Source organism: Polyodon spathula, chromosome 29 (genome assembly GCF_017654505.1).
Source record: "Polyodon spathula isolate WHYD16114869_AA chromosome 29, ASM1765450v1, whole genome shotgun sequence".
In the NCBI taxonomy this organism is placed as follows: Eukaryota; Metazoa; Chordata; class Actinopteri; order Acipenseriformes; family Polyodontidae; genus Polyodon; species Polyodon spathula.
The window spans coordinates 2,797,991-2,821,115 of record NC_054562.1 but is presented as its reverse complement, the minus strand read 5'-3'; the positions used below and the strand labels follow the sequence as shown (position 1 = coordinate 2,821,115).

The 23,125-nt window shown below is 44.2% G+C and overlaps 1 protein-coding gene across 1 annotated transcript in view; it reads left to right on the top strand.

Moving 5' to 3' along the window:
- The window catches only part of LOC121302250 (voltage-dependent calcium channel gamma-7 subunit-like), a 30,730-nt gene extending 14,180 nt beyond the window's left edge, over positions 1-16,550 (top strand). The window contains exons 4-7 of the mRNA XM_041232090.1: positions 12,643-12,783; positions 12,882-13,027; positions 14,865-15,082; positions 15,245-16,550. Of these exons, the coding sequence (XP_041088024.1) occupies positions 12,643-12,783; positions 12,882-13,027; positions 14,865-15,082; positions 15,245-15,308 (569 nt within the window). The 3' untranslated portion in view covers positions 15,309-16,550. The remainder of the gene's footprint in view (positions 1-12,642; positions 12,784-12,881; positions 13,028-14,864; positions 15,083-15,244) is intronic.
- The last annotated feature ends 6,575 nt before the right edge of the window (positions 16,551-23,125 follow it).

The window sequence follows — 23,125 nt, the reverse complement described above, 5'->3', positions numbered from 1 at the left end:
CCAGCCTGAGTGAGTCTGAGCCAGAACCAGAGTCAGAGCCAGAATTAGAGCCAGAGCCAGAACTAAAGCAACCCAGAGCCAGAGCCAGAGCCAGAACTAAAGCCAGCCAGAGTCAGAGTCAGAGCCTGGCAAATAAAAAAGTTTTTACTAAATAAAAAGATCCCAAAAAATGCTAAAAGGTATGAAATTGACAAGCTCTGAGGCGGTCCCTTCAGACTGTGGGCTTTCTCAACCCACTTGCACTGAAGGAGTGAGCGGGGAGGGGGGCCAGTCTAAGGTGTAGAGGTCTGAGTCTAGGGGGCACAGTGCTGCAGGAATGGAATCCTGTGCACACTAGATTTTAACAAAGACAGAAATAGTGTAGAAGCTCAACCTCCATCCGCGAGAGTGGCTGCGATTTTAAGTCCAGTGACTTGGTGGACATCTGGAGCTGTCTGCATCCCACCACTCATCAATACACTTGGTCACATAATGTAAACAACAAGACAACACCTACATATTTTTTCAAAAGCAAACAGCTATCTGGTCATCACTGGATACAGATAACAGCTAGAATAACCAAAGAAACATGCAGGGCAGCATACTGGCATTCAATACAAAGTTATTGCAGGACTTCACCAAAGATTGTTGGTTAAATTGGAGAGAGCAAAGAAATCTGTTCAAAAACACGAGGCAGTGGAGGGATGTTGGAAAGACACAAGACTTTTTTGCCAGCAATACACCTTGGGTGCCACTGGGTCACTGAACGCAACTGTGAGAGAGCTGGAGAAGGAAATCCTTCAGCTTAAGAATGAGCAGAGCACAGCGGCACCTGAGACCTTAAAGGAGCAGAGACAAGCCCTGGGCAAATTGCTAGAGGAGAAGGTACAGGGGGCCCATCTTGTTTGCGCTCTGAGACATGGATGCCCTCACAAGCTGCTTCTTTGGACGAGAGCAAAAGAGAGTAGCAGCAAGCCGTTGACTTGTGTCCGACTGACCGGTGGTAGAGAGCGACTTGTCCAGGAGGAGATCAGCAAGGTGGTGGTGCAGTTTTACACTCAACTGTTTTCCAGAGAGCTGTGAGACCAGGCTGACACTAACACATTGTTACAAGGACTGCCCAGCTCGAGCCAGGAAGAGCAGGAGAGTCTGGAAACTCAGATGTCTTTCCAGGAACTGACCACCGCTGCTATGCAGATGGCCAGTGGAAAAGCCCCAGGGATTGACAGACTGCCAGATGAATCCTATCAGCACTTCTGAAAGGAGCCAGACCTGCTGCTAATGCTGCAGGAGAGCCTCAGGGCCGCTCAGAGATTTCTTTTCGATCTCGTTGACCACCCCTACTTGTTTAAAACCCTGCAAGCCTTTTTGTTTGACCCTGTGTTTAAAATCACATTAAACTTTCATATAGTAATGTTTTTTACCGTTTTAACACTAGAACGAGCGTGTTTATAGGCATACCTAGAACAACCATGATCGGTCAATTAAAAACGACATAAATATTATAATGAAAGTGTGACATCATCCCTTAAAGAGAAGCCCAGAGCTCATTTTTTGTTCCTTTATATGCCTGTTGATTTATGGTGCATTGTATTCATGTGTGGTAATACCTAATCTCCGCCACGAGGAGGCGAAATGTTTGTTTTTAAGGCTATATAAACCCTGCGGTTTTGCTGCAAGAGAGAGAGGAAAAGAGAGATGGAAAGAGTGTTGCATCATGGTCTCTTGAGGAGGAGAAGGATTACTGGTTTCTTCGTTTTTCAGAGAGGGAAATTTGAAGTTACATTTATATATTTGGAAATTGTTGTGTCGGTTTGTCAGCAGAAACATACCTGCGTTACATCCAGCTCCTGAAAATAAATCAGCTGTCGCGATAATCTTTTTTCATGTCTATTTTTTGGGGATTTTTTTTTTTTAAAGTGGTTGGACGTTTTTTTTGTGATTTTCACCTGATGCCTCTCTACAGTGGATTCATCATTTTCTTCAGCTCTGTTTGTAGATCTATTGTTCAGGACTGGAACCGAAAATCTTTATGCAAATTCTTGCTGGACTGTTTGCAGGTCTGAGATAGTATGTGCTTTGCTCTGATAAGGGATATTGTCTGCATTGAACTCTGCTTAAATCCTAATTCAAATGTGTTTTGATTTTGTTGTTTCAGTTTTGATTGTGATTGCTATGGTGTGTGTGAAGGAGTAGTGGGGATTGTAACAAATATATACATACAGTGCCTTGCAAAAGTATTCAGATCCCTGACCAATTCTCTCATATTACCGAATTACAAATGGTACATTGAAATTTCGTTCTGTTTGATATTTTATTTTTAAACACTGAAACTCAAAATCAATTATTGTAAGGTGATATTGGTTTTATGTTGGGAAATATTTTTAAGAAAAATAAAAAATTGAAATATGTTGCTTGCATAAGTATTCAACCCCTGTGCTGTGGAAGCTCCCACTTTGCACCGATGAAAGAAATTGCCCTAACGAGGACACAATTACCTTACCATTGGCCTCCACCTGTGAACCATTAAAGTTGCCGTCACATTTTCTGGATAAAAACCCCATTGTTGAAGGATCATTGGTAAGGCTGTGAATCTGAAGGAAAATGAAGACCAAAGAGCATTCTACAGAAGTTAGAGATAAAGTAATACAAATACATAGATTAGGGAAAGGGTACAAAATAATATCCAAGTGTTTGGATATCCCAGTGAGCACAGTTGGATCAATAATCAGGAAGTGGAAGCTGCATCACACCACCCAGGCACTGCCAAGAGAAGGCCGTCCCTCAAAACTCAAACAAGAAGGAGACTTGTGAGAGAAGCAGAGAGGCCAATCACTTTGAAGGAGCTCACAGTGGCTGGGAGTGGAAATGGAGCAACCATATAAGAACATAAGAACATAAGAGAGAAAGTTTTACAAACGAGAGGAGGCCATTCGAACCATCTTGCTAGTTTGGTTGTTAGTATCTTATTGATCCCAAAATATCATCAAGAAGCTTCTTGAAGGATCCAAGGGTGTCACTTCAACAACATTACTGGGGAGTTGCTTCCAGACCCTCACAATTCTCTGTGTAAAAAAGTGCCTCCTATTTTCTGTTCAATGCCCTTTTTCTAAACTCCATTTGTGACCCCTGGTCCTTGTTTCTTTTTTCAGGCTGAAAAAAATCCCTTGGGTCGACACTGTCAATAACTCTTAGAATTTTGAATGCTTGAATTAGGTCGCCACGTAGTCTTCTTTGTTCACTGAACAGATTCAATTCTTTTAGCCTGTATGCAATGACATGCCTTTTAAGCCCGGAATAATTTTGGTCGCTCTTCTTTGCACTCTTTCTAGAGCAGCAATATCTTTTTTATAGCGAGGTGACCAGAACTGCACACAATATTCAAGATGAGGTCTTACTAATGCATTGTACTGTTTTAACATTACTTCCCTTGATTTAAATTCAACACTTTTCACAATGTATCCAAGCATCTTGTTGGCCTTTTTTATAGCTGTCTAGATGAAGACAAGTCAACAAAAACTCCTAGGTCTTTTTCATAGATTCCTTCTTCAATTTCAGTATCAGTATCTCCAATATCTCCCATATGATATTTATAATGTAGCGTGCAGTACCTTAAAATTAAATGTCATTTGCCATGTATCTGCCCAGTTCTGAATTTGCCATTTTGAAACCTTTGCTGCTGCAACAGTGTTTGCCACTCCTTCTATTTTTGTGTGTCTGCAAATTTAACAAGTTTGCTTACTATACCAGAATCTAAATCATTAATGTAGATTAGGAATAGCAGAGGACCTAATACTGATCCCTGTGGTACACCATGGTTACCACACTCCATTCTGAGGTTTTTCCTCTAATCAGTACTTTCTGTTTTCTACATGTTAACCACTCCCTAATCCATGTACATGTGTTTCCTTGAATCCCAACTGCGTTCAGTTTGAGAATTAATCTTTTGTGCGGGACTTTGTCAAAAGCTTTCTGGAAATCTAAATAAACCATGTCAAATGCTTTGCAATTATCCATTATCGATGTTGCATCCTCAAAAAAATCAAGCAAGTTAGTTAGACACTATCTCCCTTTCCTAAAACCATGTTGACTTTCTCCCAGTACCCTGTTACCATATAGTTAATTTTCCTTTTTGGATCTTATTATAGTTTCCATAAGTTTGCATATAATAGAAGTCAGGCTTACTGGTCTGTAGTTACCTGGTTCAGTTTTGTTTCCCTTTTTGTGGATCGTATTACGTTTGCAATTTTCCAGTCTGTCGGTACCACCCCTGTGTCAAGAGACTGCTGCATGATCTTGGTTAGCGGTTTGTAAATTACTTCTTTCATTTCTTTGAGTACTATTGGGAGGATCTCATCCGGCCCAGGGGATTTGTTTATTTTAAGAGCTCCTAGTCCCTTTAACACTTCTGCCTCAGTTATGCTAAAGTTATTTAAAACTGGATAGGAAAATGACATGTGGGGCATGTTGTCCATATCTTCCTTTGTAAAAACTTGTGAAAAGTAATCATTTAACATATTTGCTATTTTTTTTTCTTCATCTACGATTTTGCCATTTGTATCTCTTAAACATTTAATCTCCTCTTTGAATGTTCTCTTGCTGTTGTAATATTGGAAAAACATTTTGGAATTGGTTTTAGCTCCCTTTAGCATGTTCATTTCTATTTCTCTCTTGGCCTTTCTAACTTCCTTTTTGACTTGCTTTTGCAGTTCTGTGTACTCTTTCTGTGTACTTTTCTTTTTGGTCCTTTTTTAATGCTCTGTAAGGTGCCTTTTTTCGCTGAATATTTTTTTTAATTGATCTATTAAACCATTTTGGCAATTTAGTTTTACATTTAGATTTGTCTACTTTAGGGATATAATTGTTTTGCGCCTCTAGTACTACATTTTTGAAGAACAACCATCCTTCTTCTGTGGGTGTTTTCTCTATTTTACTCCAATCTACTTATGTTAGTCTCTGTTTCATACCTTCATAGTTTGCTTTTCTAAAATTGTAAACCTTAGCTTTAGTCTTTACTTTTGAGGATTTAAAAAACACTTAAAATGAGACCATGTTGTGGTCTGAGTTTGCCAGTGGTTCTCTGACCTCTGTTTTAGTTATTCTATCTTCGTTATTTGAAAAGACTAAATCAAGGCATGCCTCCCCTCTAGTTGGTGCCTTGACAAATTGTGTTAGGAAGCAGTCATTTGTCATTTCCACCATTTCTATTTCATCCTTCGCGCTACCCACCGGGTTTTCCCATTTTATTTGGGGGAAGTTGAAATCCCCCATTAGTATGGCTTCTCCTTTGCTACACGCATTTCTAATGTCATTGTATAACAGATTATTGTGCTCACCGTCTGAATCTGGCGGTCTATAGCATGCTCCTATTATTATGCCTTTTGAATTTTTGTCTGTTATTCTGACCCATATTGATTCGGTTTTATTTTCTTTGTCCAGGTTTAACACCTGGGCTTCAAGACTGTTTCTTATGTATAGGCTACCCCTCCTCCTCTTCTGTCCTGCCTGTCTTTTCTATACAGTGTATATACAAATATTATATTCGTCCCCATCACTCTCAGATAACCACGTTTCTGTAACACCTATCACATCATAGTTACCTGTTGTGCAGTAGCTTCACTAGAATTTTGTTTCTGATACTTCTAGCATTTAGATAAATACATTTAATGGTTGTCTTACCTGATTTTGTTTTGTTTTGATGCGGTCTCCCTTCTGTTTTTTTTTGTTGATTTCTCCCCCCTTCCTTTCTAGTTTAAATGCTTCTGAACCTGCGAGGATCTTTTCTCCAAGTAGACTGGTTCCCTTGTTACTTAAATGCAGTCCATCCCGTCTATACAGATAGTCCTCGTTGTAGACTGTGGTCCAATGATCAAGATAGGTGAAGCCTTCCCGTGTGCACCACGTCTTCAACCATTGGTTTTGATTTATTATTTCCAGCTGTCCATATGGTCCTTTGCAAGGTGCCGGTAGTATACCAGAATATACCACAGTTTTGGTTTTCTCTTTTAATTTCCTTCCTAGCTCTCTGAATTTGTTTTGCAGGGATTTTGGTCTGTCTCTTCCAATGTTGTTTTGTACCGATGTGGACGACTACTACCGTCGTCTCCTGTTCGTTCTAGGAGCCTGTCCACGTAGTGATGTGCTTGATCCCGGAAGGCAGCACACTGTTGTAGTAAGGGGGTCCAAACTGCGAACTGAACTTGCTGTGTTTCTCAATATGGAGTCCCCAACAATCATGACCTCCCTTCTTTTTGCTGTCTTGTCACCACTGTCAATAGGGTCCTGGATGTTTTTCCTTTTGTTCTCTTGTTGAACTCTGCTCATCAAAATTCTGAAGTGACTCAAATCTGTTGGTTGTTTTGATTTCTGGTGGTTGTGTTTGACAAAGTTTCTTTTTTTTTCCCTGCTTCTGCCTACCTGAACCCAGCTGTTCTGACCTTCTATCTCCCTGGTGGCTTTCAGTCTGTTAGGGGTGATGCAGACTTCCATGAATTGTGGGTGTGCCAGTTCCTCAAGATCCTGTTGCTGTCTCACTTCTTCCCAGTTTCTAGCATTTACTAGTTTATGCAAGTCCTGGATCGCGCGGCACTTTAACACTTGGTTTAGCTCCGCTGGGTTTTCTCGGATTTCCCACATCAAGCAGGTGTCACAGATTACTGGCTTGAAGACCATGTTGAGGGTTTTTTTTTTTTTTTTTTTTGAAGTTTAGTTTCAGCTGTCAACCTGCTTATTGTCTGCTTCGAAACTGCTCTGTACTTTTCCACGCCTGTACTTCTCCCACTCGCTGTCGCTTCCACTCGCTGTCGCTGGGAAGACTGCCTCGTTTAACTGCGTTGTTCTGCTGTGCTGTCGGCTCCTCCCCTCGCCCGTGTCTCAAAACGGCGCTGAATTTGAATCAGCTGCTCCGAGTTTCAGCTTGTTTGTTTTCAGAAAAACACACGCGGCTGTGTTTTCCCCAATGTCCTCTGTTTTCTGATTACAGAAGATGCAATTTCTCCTTTCTGCTTCGAAACTGCTCTGTACTTTTCCACGCTGTACTTCTCCCACTCGCTGTCGCTTCCACTCCTGTCGCTGGGAAGAAACTGCGTTGTTCTGCTGTGCTGTCGGCTCCTCCCCTCGCCCGTGTCTCAAAACGGCGCTGAATTTGAATCAAATTTCAGCTTGTTTGTTATCAGAAAAACACACACGGCTGCTGCTGTGTTTCCCCAATGTCCTGTTTTCTGATTAAAGCAATTCAAGATGCAATTTCTCCTTACTGCTTCTAAACTGCTCTGTACTTTTCCACGCCTGTACTTCTCCCACTCTCTGTCGCTTCCACTCGCTGTCGCTGGGAAGACTGTCGTTTAACTGCGTTGTTCTGCTGTGCTGTCGGCTCCTCCCCTCGCCCGTGTCTCAAAACGGCGCTGAATTTGAATCAGCTGCTCCGAGTTTCAGCTTGTTTGTTATCAGAAGCGGCTGTGTTTTTCCCCAATGCCTCTGTTTTCTGATTACACAGATGCAATTTCTCCTTTCTCTTCGAAACTGCTCTGTACTTTTCCACGCTGTACTTCTCCCACTTGCTGTCGCTTCAGCTGTCTAAGTTCCTCCCCTCGCCAGCTGTCGCTTCCAAATCTGCACTCAAAAAGTACTCTGAAAGCACAGTTTGCACTTGACTGCAGTGGGAAAAGGTTTTTTAGTCAGATGAGACCAAGATAGAGCTTTTTGGCCAAAACTCAAAGCACTTAACACTGCCCATGCCTCAAGACACACCATCCCTACAGTGAAGCAGCATCATGCTGTGGGGATGCTTCTCATCAGCAGGGACTGGGCATCTTGTTACAATTGAAGGAAGAATGGATGGAGCAAAATACAGGAAAATACTGCAAGAGAATCTGCTTCAGTCCACAAAAAACTGAAGCTTGGGAGGAAATTCACCTTTCAGCAGGACAATGATCCCAAGCACAAGGCCAAAGCAACATAGTGGCTCAAGAACAAAAAGGTGAATGTCGTGGCCCAGTCAAAGTCCTGATCTCAATCCCATTGAGAATCTATGGCACTATTTGTAAATTGTGGTCCACAAGCATCGTCCAACCAACCTGAACAACCTGGAGCAAATCTGCCAAGAAGAATGGGCCAAAATCACTCCGACACTGTGTGCAAAGCTGGTACATACTTACCCCAAAAGACTTAAAGCTGTATTGCAGCGAAAGGTGGCTCTACCAAATATTAATGTGTGGGGGTTGAATACTTATGCAAGCAAGATATTTCAGTTTTTTATTTTTCTTAAAAATATTTCCCAACATAAAACCAATGTCACCTTACAATAATTGATTTTGAGTTTCAGTGTTTTAAAATAAAATATCGAACAGAACGAAATTTCAATGTACCATTTGTAATTCAGTAATATGAGAGAATTGGTCAGGGGTCTGAATACTTTTGCAAAGCACTGTATATTGTTGGTTTCTTCAAAAATTCTGAACTCGTTTTTTTCTCTTGTTAACCGTTTGAACTTGCAAAAAACGCAGAAAAGATTGTTACAAAAGGACAAACAATTGAATATAAGTGGTAGTTTTATTCAGGAATGTCATATAAAGCATCTACACACCCAATACATGATAAATAAACGGACATTTGAACAGAAATGGGTTTTTATACAGACATGTTCGATAAAGCACAACCTCAAAAAATGAAATAAACAAATATTTGAAAATTGTACAGGAATATCACGTACACAGAAAACTGTATTGTCTACATAATATTGCCTACATAATCGAAGCGATGCGTTTATACACAGATAAACTATAATCTAAATGTGCTTCATTTACAAACGTTTACAGAGTCTAAGTGCTGCACAAATCACACAGACCCTGCTCTTCTCAACACATGCACTTACTACAGACTGTCTTTGCTCATTTGGCGCAGCTATCAGCAGTAACCCAGGCTTCTGGCACCAGATGCTCCACGGGCATAACCTAGAGCAATGAACGCTTCTAATTCCTCTGAGGGCATTGACCAGAGATCATCTTGTAGTTGTCGGTGGGCTTCTGCTTCAGTGCAGTGTTGTATGTGGTGAAGCGTATCCATGTTCAATAAGTGAAAAGCACTTCATGCACTCTCATCAATGTAGTGTTTTGAATATGCCGTGGGCCTGGAACTTCTCTCAGAATATTATGTTCACCCCTTCTACCTGCAGCTTCAACAGCAGGATTTATAGTGTTCCAAACTGCCCTCATTACCAGCCTCTTGTGCAGGGGCTGGTGCTATGGAGAAGCAGGTGAAATAGCGGCTGGATCAGGTGCAGGGGCTGATGCAGGTGAAGTAGCGGCTGGATCAGGTGCAGGGGCTGATGCAGGTGAAGTAGCGGCTGGATCAGGTGCAGGGGCTGATGCAGGTGAAGTAGCGGCTGGATCAGGTGCAGCTGGCTCAGGTGCACTGGTGATGCAGGTGAAGAGTAGAGCGGCTGGATCAGGTTTTTGCAGGGGTGAGCATGGGACAGTGAAGTTAGTTTGCGGGGCTGGATTGCAGGTGTGATGCAGGTGAAGTAGCGGCTGGATCAGGTGCAGGGGCTGATGCAGGTGAAGTAGCGGCTGGATCAGGTGCAGGGGCTGATGCAGGTGAAGTAGCGGCTGGATCAGGTGCAAGGGCTGATGCAGGTGAAGTAGCAGCTGCCTCAAGGTGAAGTAGCAGCTGGATCAGGTGCAGGGGCTGATGCAGGTAAAGTGGCTGGCATCCTTGCAGGGGCTGTCACAGGATTGCTGTTCTCCCACGGGATCTCTCAGGTTGTCACTGCTGTTGGAAGATTCATCTTCGCAAACCCAGTCTGCTTCAGAGCCAGACTCGTCTTTGTCCATCTCTGCTGTATTGTTGTTTGGTAAAACTTGCAATAATTCCAAACACTGCTTTGTTGTCCAGCGTCTTCTGCGATCCATTTTCAATGTGTATTGGGGTAACAGTGAACGAGTGCAGATAGACAGCCTGGCGCCGGGAGCTGTCAAGACTGATTGCTGGGCAATAGAAATGTCACAAGACCGCTCACTTGAGGAATGCAGACTGATATAATCAAACCAATACATGGCAGCAACCCAACTGATAAATAAAAATAAAATAAAAATGTAATTGTTATAATGTGTTTTATATGTAGTGGTCAATTTGGCTGCATCTGGTCGGAATAGGTATGACAGTATTTGATCGCCCTGATTTTTCTTTGTCAGGGTAATTAGTGCATATATTTAGAGAAGGTCGGGAAAGCACAGCTCCGTATCTTAACACACACACTGCAATGTCAATTCCAATTCCAAAAATGCCTTGGTCTTTTAGTGTTAAAAATGAAGAGTGGGCTGAGTCGTCCCTTCCCAGTGTGCTGGTGCATCAGACAAGGCTGCTCTCTGTCTGGCATGCTTTTCTCCCTTTCTGCTGGGTATGTTGAGGAGAAGGCTGTCAGGCTAGGCAGTTCCCTGCTCCGCACCTTCCGTGGCAGTGAAGGCGTCAGCCTGTGCTGATGATGTGAATGTTTTTATAAACAGAGATGTCCAGGTTTTACAACCCTGCCTTGAGACATTTCAGGGAGCATTGTCAGAAAAAGTCAACTAGGCCAAGAGTGCCACCTTCCTGTCTGGCAGCTGGCAAGAGAATGACCCATCTGTGATGCCTCAGGTGGTGAGGTGGGAGAGGACAGGGCTGAAAATATTAGGTATTTTCTTAGGGACAGATGCCTTTATGGAACAGAACTGGGAGGGCCTGGTGGATAAAGTGAGAGGGTGGCTTCAGAGTTGGCAAGGGTTGCTGTCCAGACTCTCCTTCAGGGGGAGAGTCTTAGTAATTAATAACCTGGCAGGTTCCTTGCTGTGGCACAGACTGATGTTTCTGGACCCTCCCAAGGGAATAATAGAGAAATTACAGAAGCTATTTCTGGAGTTGTTTTGGGGAGGGAGGCATTGGATGAAACCACCTCCCTCAGATGAAGGAGCTGCTAGCAGGGTAGCAGCTTTCAGGATGATGGTGGCGCAGTGGCTCACTGGAGGAAGGTGAAGAGAGAGGAGGAGGACAGGCCAGGGTCTGTTGAAAGAGCCTCTCTTATATAACAGACTGTTTCAGCACTGTGTCTCCAGTCACAGGCACTGTGTGCAAGCTTGGTGTGACCAGACTTTCTCACTGGCTCATGCTGCTAAACTTGGTGGCAGGCTGGGCTGGCTTTGTGAGAGGCAGGTTCGCAGGATGATCAGGAGTTTTGTCTCCTCAGGGCTCAGAGAGGTTCTGAGGGAGGAGATGGCCCGAGGACAGGAGCAGAGTCGAGTAAAAGACTTCCTAACGCTGCTGATGTCCCGCTGTGTAGATGAGGAACAGGAGCAGGAGTATGAAGTCAGTTAAAGATATGCGATTCCATGAGCTTACAAGCCAACAGCTGTATATTTTAATATAAAGATAGTCAGTTTTAAATGTTAAGAGGTGTTGTCTGACTCCAAATGGAGGGACCATCTGTCTGTAGGAGAGGAGAGAGCCCCGTGTGGAGAGTTTTATAGAAACCATCCTTAGATAAGAGAGTTGGAGATTTACAATGGAGACTATTTCATGGCTTGTTGGCCACAGGGCGGTTGCTGCACAGAGTGGACCCTGGTATCAGGGTGCAGTTTCTGTGGTCAGAAGGAGATGGTTTTCCATGCGTACAGCGGCTGTGAGAGACTCAGTCCAACTCTTGACAGAGTTGCTGCAGGGGATTAGATTTCCGAAACAGCTCTTTATTTATGAAACTTCTTATAGTTTTAATCCAAGGAAAAAATGTGTTTTAATTCATTTTATTACAGGCCAAGCAAAACTGGCCATTTCAAATTCTAGGAAGAACAAGCAGATTTCACAAAGTGGATTTCACCTATTTTAATATGGTTGATGATCCACAGGGCTTTCAGGAGATGGGGTGTGTGGGAGACACTGCAATATTTTTTTTTCAGAAGTTTTTAGAAGTTAGTGTTTTAATTATTTTTTGCATAGTTGAAATCTGTTTTTGTTCGAATAGATTTTAACTTAAATGCTGCTTCTTTGTTTTAATACCAGTTTTTAAGGTCAGGAAGGTATTTTTTTGCTGATGCGCTGGGGAGGTTTGATCCCGGAGGCAGCAGGAATCTTAATTTCATCTTTTTGTGTTTTTACCTTATTGTTGATTTTCTGATGATTTTAATATGAAAAAAAAAACTTAAAAAGTAAAAAGTCTTTCTAACACTCCCTCATTCTTTCCCTCTCTCCTCTTTTACACATCCTCTTTTACGCCTTCTCTCTATTTCCCTCTCTCCTCGCTCACACACACACTCCCTCTATCCCTCTCTCTCACACTCCCTCTATCTCCCTCTCTCACACTCCCTCTCTCCTCGCTGTCACACACCCTCTATCACACTCCCTCTATCCCTCTCACACACTCCCTCTCTCTCCCTCTCTCCTCACTCACACATACCCTCTCTCGCACACTCCCTCTCTCCTCTCTCACACACTCCTATCTCTTACACACCCTCTTTCTCTCACACTCCCTGTCTCCCTCCTACTCCCTCTATCTCTCCCTATCTCTCCTCTCACACACTCTTTCTCACACACTCCCTCTATTTCCCTCTCACACACTCCTTCTCTCCCTCTCTTACTCCCTCTCTCTCTCTCTCTCTCTCTCTCTCTCTCTCTCTCTCTCCCTCTCTCTCTCCTCAGAGATGGTCCGCACAGCCACTCCGTTCCCAATGATCAGTCTCTTGTTTGTCTTCACTGCCTTCGTGATCAGCAACATCGGGCACATCCGCCCCCAGCGAACCATCCTGGCCTTCGTCTCAGGAATCTTCTTCATACTCTCAGGTACCCAGCCCCTGCGTGTGTGTCTCTGTACCCTCCCTCTCCCTCCCTGCCTCTCTCCCTCACTCTCTCTCTCCCGGGCTCTCTCCCCCTTTCTCCAGGCCTCTCTCTGGTAGTTGGTCTGGTTCTCTATATCTCCAGTATCAATGATGAAGTGATGAACCGCCCCAGTCAGCCGGAGCAGTTCTTTCACTATCGCTACGGCTGGTCCTTCGCCTTCGCGGCCTCGTCCTTCATGCTGAAAGAGGTGAGGGATTCATCACAGCAATAATACACTGCAGAGCATTGCTATTAGAGCAATAACGCACAGCAGAGCATTGCTATTAGAGTAATAATACACTGCAGAGCATTGCTATTAGAGCAATAATGCACAACAGAGCATTGCTATTAGAGTAATAATACACTGCAGAGCATTGCTATTAGAGCAATAACGCACAGCAGAGCATTGCTATTAGAGTAATAATACACTGCAGAGCATTGCTATTAGAGCAATAATGCACAACAGAGCATTGCTATTAGAGCAATAATGCACAGCAGAGCATTGCCATTAGAGCAATAATGTACTGCAGAGCATTGCCATTAGAGCAATAATGCATTGCAGAGCATTGCCATTAGAGCAATAATGCACAGCAGACCATTGCCATTAGAGCAATAATACACTGCAGAGCATTTCTATTAGAGCAATAATACACTGCAGAGCATTTCTATTAGAGCAATAATACACTGCAGAGCATTTCTATTAGAGCAATAATACACTGCAGAGCATTTCTATTAGAGCAATAATACACTGCAGAGCATTTCTATTAGAGCAATAATACACTGCAGAGCATTTCTATTAGAGCAATAATACACTGCAGAGCAGTTGAAGAGTAAGTAGCGAGGTTAATATAGCATACACATCTGGTCATTTTTATATTCATTGTTTAACATCCTGACAACTTTTTACACCTATAAATTTTAAAGTCTGTGTAAATATTATTGCCCACATTGTCAAACCGGTAACCCAACAACGATCCATGATGGAGTACGAACAGAAAAGCCAGAGCACTTGTTAGTGATTTAGAGGACGAATCTCAAACACACTGTGGAGCCCTGTAAGACCCTTTATAAAAACATTGACTCTCTCTCTCCCTTTCCCCCTCCTTCCCCCTCTCCCCCTCTTTCTCTCCTCTCCCCACGAAACAAAGGTGAAAGGTAAAGAAGGAGAGACATTGTTAGTCTAAGATTCTAGAGACAAGCTAATACCTACAATCTCAAAACCTTACTGAGGGTTGAGCCGCTGGTAACCACCCTTAGATGAGTATAAAAGGCATTGGAGCTCTGTAGGGTATGAGAGGGCTCTCAGAGCTCAGGGCCTGAGCCCTCCCCATTCTCCCTTCTCCCTCTCCTGCTTGCCCTCTCCAAATTTTACTAGGGGGTAAAACTATTATAACGGGAGAATCAGTGATGATTGAGTAGATTGGTAATCCCTGGGGGGGAGAGGGGCTCTCTCTCTCTCCCTCTCTCTCCTCTCTCTCTCCCTCCTCCCCCTCTCTCCCCTCTCTTTCTCCTCTCTCTCTCTCTCTCTCCTCTCCCCCCTCTCTCTCCTCTCTCCTCTCTCCTCTCTCCCCTCCTCTCTCTCCTCTCCCTCCTGCCCTCTCTCTCCCCCCTCTCTCCTCTCCCTCCTCTCTCTCTCTCCCTCTCTCTCTCCTCTCCCTCCTCCCCTCTCTCTCTCTCCCTCCCTCTCTCCTCTCCCTCCCCCCCTCTCTCCCTCCCTCTCTCCTCTCCCTCCTGCCCTCTCTCCCCCTCTCTCCTCTCCCTCCCTCTCTCTCCCTCCATCTCTCTCTCCTCTCTCTCTCCTCTCTCCCTCCTCCCCTCTCTCCCCTCTCCCTCCCTGCCCTCTCTCCCCCTCTCTCTCCTCTCCTCTCCCTCTCTCTCTCCCCTCCCTCTCTCTCTCTCTCTCCCCCTCTCTCTCTCTCCTCTCTCTCCTCCCTCTCTCTCTCCCCCCCTCTCCTCTCCCTCTCTCTCTCTCTCCCCCTCTCTCTCCTCTCCCTCCTGCCCTCTCTCCCCCTCTCTCCCTCTCCCTCCTGCCCTCTCTCTCTCAGGGGGCGGGGGTGATGTCAGTGTACCTCTTCATGAAGCGCTATGCAGAGGAGGAGATGTACAGACCCCACCCCGCTCTGTACCGGCCGCGCCTGTCCGAGTGCAGCGATTACTCGGGTCAGTTCCTTCACCCCGAGGCGTGGCAGCGTGGCCGGAGCGCCTCGGACCTGTCGAGCGATGTCTCCATCCAGCTGAACCAGGCCCAGCCACCGGCACCCCCCTCCTCCAGCTCCCAACCGGGTGGGGCCACGGGAGGCTACCTGCCCCCTCCCTCCTCCTACTCCCATCCCCACTCCCACCCCCACCACATCCCCCAGACCCAGCCTCCCCACTCCATGGCGATGTACCCGATGCAGACTCCCCCTTCCTCCGCCTCCCTGCACTCCACCCTCCCCCAACCCCCCAAATACCACCCTCACATCCGCATGAGCGCCTCGCCCTGCTAGGCTTCCCGCCTGAAACGCGCGCTGGCTTCCTGTGTTGTTTGGAACTCCAGAAACGCATGAGTGATTTGGAAACGCTAAACCCACTTGATTATAACAAACTCGTCTTTCTCAGTGTCTTCGATGTAAATTTAGTAGCATCTCAATGAAGGCATTGCGAAAGACTTCTAGTCATTTGCCATTGAATTCATTATGTTTCTTTCAGTGTTTCTAAACTCAGCACTATCGAGTGTTCAATAGTTCTCTTAATATTTCCTCTGCTGCGATTCAGACAAGACAGGATACAGGTAGAGCCGTGCGTTCCTGCTGTACAACACGCATTACTGAACACTGTAAACTAGACTTCAAACTATAGAATAACAACACAGCCCATCCCATTTTCAATAGTGTCTTGAAATAATATTATTGACCCATCTCACGATGCTAAACAGCACACTGAAGACTGAAGATTATTAAAAACGATGCAGAGGATTCGACACACGCGGGGAGAAGGAGTGCTGTGCTAGAGAAGGAGAAGCAACTTCCAGAGAATTTTTCAATTCTGGCCAAATTCTCATCTTATTGATTTTATGGGGTTAGCATACCAATAAAAATCAAACACCTTTAAAATAATGTTTTCCATCTAGAGAAGCGTGAATTCTACAAAAGTAATATATAATAGGTATGATTTGCTGGGATTATTTTGTTCAAAGTTTTTTTAGAAAAACGTTAGTGAATATTGTGACAATTTAATAGACTTGTTTTTTATTATCACTACATGCAGTTACACTGTACTTATATTTACCAAATACAAGGCCTGGTCACTTTATAGGTCCCTGCTATCGTGTCACCGTTTGATCTGGACGGGGCCTCGACTCCACAAGGTGTTGGAAGGGGTCTCTGTTGATCCGCTCCCTCATTAATACTGAGCGCAGAGAGGCAGGCAGGGGGTCGTGATGACGAGTCCTTCAGACGGTCGGGTCAGATCAGTGCGGTGGCTGTGGAAGATACCCGAAGTCTCTCTGTCACGCTCCTCAAACCGTTAATCCCGGCACGGCGGACAGGGGCGTTATCGTCTTGAAAGTTGGGGTTCGGCGTTGTTGGGGGTCTGCAGCGATGCTTAGTGTTCGTTCAGCCCAGCAGAATAATTGAGGGAGCCGGGGTACAGCAGAAGAACATGAACCACACCAGGCAGACAGGCAGGCAGAGAGGCAGACAGGCAGGCAGAGAGGCAGACAGGCAGGCAGACAGGCAGACAGGCAGAGAGGCAGAGAGGCAGACAGGCAGAGAGGCAGAGAGGCAGGCAGACAGGCAGGCAGAGAGGCAGACAGGCAGGCAGACAGGCAGGCAGAGAGGCAGACAGGCAGGCAGACAGGCAGACAGGCAGGCAGACAGGCAGACAGGCAGGCAGAGAGGCAGACAGGCAAGGCAGACGGCAGACAGGCAGATAGGGCAGGCAGGCAGACAGGCGGCAGGCAGGCAGGCAGACAGGCAGGCAGGCAGGCAGGCAGGCAGGGCAGACAGGCAGACAGACAGAGAGGCAGACAGGCAGACAGGCAGGCAGGCAGGCAGACAGGCAGACAGACAGGCAGACAGGGGCCTGTCTCTCAGTCTGCCGTCAGGCAGGTCCGAGAGTCCGCTCTGTCAGTCTGTCCGTATGTCCGTCAGTCCGTTGTCCGTCTCTGTACGTCCGTCTCGTCCGTCTGTCGTCCGTCTTGTCCGTAGACAGGCAGACAGACAGGCAGGCAGACAGGCAGAGAGGCAGGCAGGCAGGCAGACAGGCAGGCAGAGAGGCAGAGAGGCAGACAGGCAGACAGGCAGGCAGACAGGCAGACAGAGAGGCAGACAGGCAGAGAGGCAGGCAGACATGCAGGTAGGCAGGCAGGCAGGCAGACAGGTTCTCAAAAGTTCTTATAAAAGTTCTCAAAAGTCTTATAAAAGGCAATCTAATACAGAGGCCAGTTACAATATACTAAGATAACCCTGTCTCTCTTGAGTTTCAATCTGCATAGTTTTATATATTATACAGCAACACCAAACACGATTCAGACAGCACCCCTGAGTTTCAATCTGCATAGTTTTATATATTATACAGCAACACCAAACACGATTCAGACAGCCCCCCTGAGCTTCAATTTGCATAGTTTTATATATTATACAGCACCAAACATCTATTTTATATATTTATTTATTTGTAAATCACAGTTCAGATTGGTTTGACATTTTCATCTAGTGCTGGACAGAAAATTGGAGCACCTTATACTCTATTGCCAGTGTTATGGCAGGTGTCCAGTTGATTTTGTATTCCTGTTTGATTTGCTAGAATGCTTCGCTCGCGGTTTCAATTAGATTACTACGAAGTAGAGTAGGCTAGATGTAGAAAAAGATCATCCATTTAATACTGTAAACAAAAATTAAAAGTTAAAAAAAAAAAACTAAAATTAAAAAATGAAAAAACAAGTTTAATATTGTAAATAATATTAATACATACTATTAATAATGATAAGAATAATTTAAATAATAAAGTAATTATTGATAGCTGTATATTAAGATGTCAAGATGTATATATATTAACAAGGCAACTTGACTGGCAAGTTTTACAGAAACACAGACGCGCAAACACACAGACACACACTGAAATACATAGACACACACACAGGCATGCAGACAGACACTGAAATACATAGACACACACACACTGAAATACATAGACACACACAGACACTGAAATACATAGACACACACAGACACTGAAATAGACACACACTGAAATACATAGACACAAACACAGGCACGCAGACAGACACTGAAATACATAGACACACACACACAACATTAACTTTTATGTATCTGACACACACGGAAATATTTAGTCACACAAACACAGCTGCATGTACAGACACTGTAATGACCTAAACACCACACTACATGAAAATACATATCCACCACACACACAGGACACACATAGACAGAAAGAGACATGTGCTAATACCGTTCATTGACAATCGACACACACACACTGAGAATACCTAACACGCTAGGACACTTTATGTGAAATACATGTGTGTCACACACCACACAGTGCATGTGACACGACACATGTACACCCCACCTGTTGTTGCTGGCAACACCACATCGACACAACTGAAATTACATAGGACCCATGTGTGTAATACTGACATACACTGAAATACATAGACACACACACAGACACATAGACAGACACTGTAATACATAGACACACACACACACTGAAATACATAGACACACACACACACACTGAAATACATAGACACACACACACACACTGAAATACACACACACACACACTGAAATACATAGACACACACACACAGGCACGCAGACAGACACTGAAATACATAGACACACACACACACATCGACACAGGCACATAGACAGACACTGTAATACATGGACACACACACAATGAAATACACACACACAGTAGTCTGTGATGACAAGTGACACTGGTGTGATACTTGTGTGTGTGACACACCCGGAAGTACAGTGTACGTCAGTGTCTGTGAACACTGTATGTGAACACACACACAAGAGTGGTGCACACACTTGATGTATCTGTGACGCCCCCACAGTGTGCTTTATGGATCAGGACACTCAATACTGTCCACACCCACACTGCCCATACCAACGACATGTATGCACGTTGTCTGGTGTGACTACATGTGAAACACACATGTATCTACACTGACAAGGACAATGCTAAACGCAGACATACATAGACACACACTGAAATACATAGACACACCTACACACATAGACACACACACGCCGGACGTATGTGAATCATAGTATGGTTATTGTGTGTGTGTGACTTTATGTATCCCATGTGTCCGTGTATCTGTTGTGACATTATGACGTATCTGTGTGACTTTATGTATCTGTGTGTGTGGACAGGCCTGTGTGTGTCTGTGTGAAATACATAGACACACACACTGGAATACATGTGTCGTGTACAGGTCTGTCTTGTGACTTTTTATGTACATGTGTGTGTGGACCTTATGTACACGCGACTGAAAATCTGTCTAGACCCACCATGTAGCAGGTGCACGCAGTGTGACTTATGTATCTGGGTCAGACACCACCATGGAATACATAGTACTGACACACACTGCCAATACCGACAGTGCATCACACAGACACACAGACACACACTGAAATACATAGACACACACACACAGACACACACTGAAATACATAGACACACACACAGGCACGCAGACAGACACTGAAATACATAGACACACACACACTGGAATACATAGACACACAGACACACACTGAAATACATAGACACACACACAGACACACAATGAAATATATAGACACACACACAGACACACACTGAAATATATAGACACGCACGCAGACAGACACTGAAATACATAGACACACACACAGACACACACTGAAATACATAGACACACACACAGAAATACATGCAGACACACACTGAAATACATAGACACACACACAGGCACATTATTATTTATTTACAAAAGTGAAAGCTTTTAAAAACGTTTACAACAAAATCTTGAATTGTAAATGTAAATGCTGTATTAACTATTTGAATTAAAAGCTACAAGGAATCCATCATTCTTTTGGAAGTGGGTGGGGGGCAGGGGAAGAGGAGTTTTTGCATAAAAGTTGTAGCTAAAGAATGAATGTTTTAACCTACAAATCCTCTTCAGGTACTATCAGAGAGAGTAAGAAAGCTGAGCGCCCCTTTTTAAATGTTTTAATTTTTCTTCCTGAGCTCTAGCAAAGCTGGGAGATGTAATTTCTAATCTCCTATACCACACTGCAGGTAGACAGGAGCACAATAACACAGGCACCAAGAATAAGGAATTGTATTACAGTACCAAACTGAACAGGGTCTATAGCCTTCAGCTATTACATCATTTCTGCAAACAGCACCAAGCTCTGTACAACACCTCTGAAAATTAAATGATTGTTAGTTTTTGGGGCTTTTTCTTTGGGATGGGGAGGGATAATGTAATTGACTCAATCAGCAATGTTGTCATGGAGATATGTCATTTCGGCGATTATGAATAAAGTTTGAGAATTCAAAACAGTGGTCTAGTATTTATTCATCATTTCTTTAGAATTTGAGCAGCTATGTAGTGACCTCCACTCCCCTCACCACAGCTCTCCATTCTCAATCAGAGCTCTCAGAGTCTGGAACAGCCCAGCCAGAGACCTCCACTCCCCTCGCCACGGCTCTCCATTCACAATCAGAGCTCTCAGAGTCTGGAACAGCCCAGCCAGAGACCTCCACTCCCCTCGCCACGGCTCTCCATTCACAATCAGAGCTCTCAGTGTGAGGAACAGCCCAGCCAGAGACCTCCACTCCCCTCGCCACGGCTCTCCATTCACAATCAGAGCTCTCAGAGTCTGGAACAGCCCAGCCAGAGACCTCCACTCCCCTCGCCACGGCTCTCCATTCACAATCAGAGCTCTCAGTGTGAGGAACAGCCCAGCCAGAGACCTCCACTCCCCTCACCACAGCTCTCCATTCACAATCAGAGCTCTCAGAGTCTGGAACAGCCCAGCCAGAGACCTCCACTCCCCTCGCCACGGCTCTCCATTCACAATCAGAGCTCTCAGTGTGAGGAACAGCCCACGAGCACAACGTGTATCAACAGCATGTACAGAGTAGTGTGGAATAAGACATGAAGAGTTTAATGGAAATTGGGTAAGTGGTGTTTAGATCTTTGTTAGTTAAGTGAATGAGGCGTCCTGATAAAGTCTATTAAAACGATTTACAGTGTGTGGAATAACTTCTTGTGTTCTCAAGATGTAAAGGTGTGACAGACTAACGGATGTGCAGACAGACAGGCAGACAACCCCCTTTATCCCCAGAATATGGTACTCCCAAGAACCTCTGCTAGATAATGTTAATAGAAAGTGTCATGCCAGTGGAATCAGCGCTTCTCCAGATAAATGTTGAAATGTTTGACCTGCACTACACCCCCTCCACCAGCAGGGAGGTGATGAAGATGCATGACCGCCTGCACTACACCCCCTCCACCGGCAGGGGGCTAATGAAGGTGCACTACCGCCTGCACTACACCCCCTCTACCAGCAGGGGGGTAATGAAGATGCACGACCGCCTGCACTACACCCCCTCCACCGGCAGGGGGGTAATGAAGATGCACGACCACCTGCACTACACCCCCTCCACCAGCAGGTAAAGATAAAGGTATAGTATGTATAAGCTATAGTATAGTATATATATATATAGGTATAGTAAAGCTATTAGAATGGTACAATACTGCTTGGTATAACAGTGGGAAAAGCTATACCAAGCAGTAGTGGTATAGCAGGTCACATGATTGTGAAGCACATGGTTTCAGATGGAAGGAAGTGCGGTGGTGGTTCTGATCCAGGAACATGTCAGTGACATTGTAGAGCATTAATAAATAGTTTACAAACACTCCCAGCAGTGTAAAAATACACAGCTCAGAATCAACCTGTTCACAGAGCAGCAGACAATATCAAACACAGGGTTTAGTAATATTCTTTCAAAGTGAGACCATATTGTAACAAGCTCAGTTGTTTTGTATTTCAATAACGTGCATGCGCTCTTTAAGTGACACCAGTCCATATGAAAAGTAGCTGAAAATGCAAATTTTATTTTCACAGACGGAGACTTCGCAATAATATTTTATCATCCAAAATGAGGAATCAGAAAGGTACACTTTCACTTGAGTTAGGCTTTAATTTACAGGCTTACCGTTCTCCTTAGCCCTGGTATCGATTGCAAGAGGCACAGCAAACGGTCTCAGTACCTCTGGTCCGAGTCACTAATCTAAACTTTGAATTCCCAAAGCCAATTACGAAGACAACAGCCACCGGGTTGTAAAGATCCCGCTTCTCTGGCAATTCTCTCGAAGTAAAAGACGCAGCTCTTTTAGATCCGGCAATCTTTTTAATGCCTATCCGGAACTGTCCTCCCGCGCTCGTTACCCGGGCTTAACAACATAAATTGTATTTTTTTATGCAAAATAACTCCCTTCAGGTTTGCGTTTTCTAGTGTTGATGACTGTGTTTCTTTGGCTTAGAAATAACACACAAAATAATAATTTTCTCAAGAACGTTAACACTTTACAACATAAAACCAAGTATATTTTAATGTACCTCAAAACCCTCAATTGTCTGGAATAAAAGGAAAACAGAACTTTATGTTATTTGAACAATATAAGTAATTTTATGCAACAATTGCCAATTTTTCCATACTGTATAACACACTTAGGAACTTGTTTTACTTGCGCCCTCTAGTGTAATTTAGTAACCACAGCATTAGCTGTAATTGTTCGCCCACACTGTTTTTTATCACAGTGTCAAACACAGGGTTTGGTAATATTCTTTTAAAGTGGAGACTACTTTAATGTCAACTACTCAACTCAAACTAAGTCATTCTAGCCCTGGTTGGTAGTAACTAGATTGCCAACATAAAGACCCTGTGGCTGATCTAGCCAGTGTTACACAGGAACACAGACATACTGTCTCAAAAAATAGAAAAACCACAATATGTCAGGACTCCTTTAAGGGGAGGGCACTGATAGTGTTAATGAAGCTAATGAGAGGTAAGAGAATGGATTTAAAATCTTAGTTAACACTCCTTTAAGAGGAGGCAGTGATAGTGTTAATATTGATATTTAACAGAAATGTAGAATATGGTGCAATGTGTGAGATACAAGCTGATTTCCACCCACTCAAATATTTTTCTATCTGCCTGTCTCTATCTATCTGGGAAAGACATCTGAAATGTCTTTAAAATATATTGTAAACCCTGATAC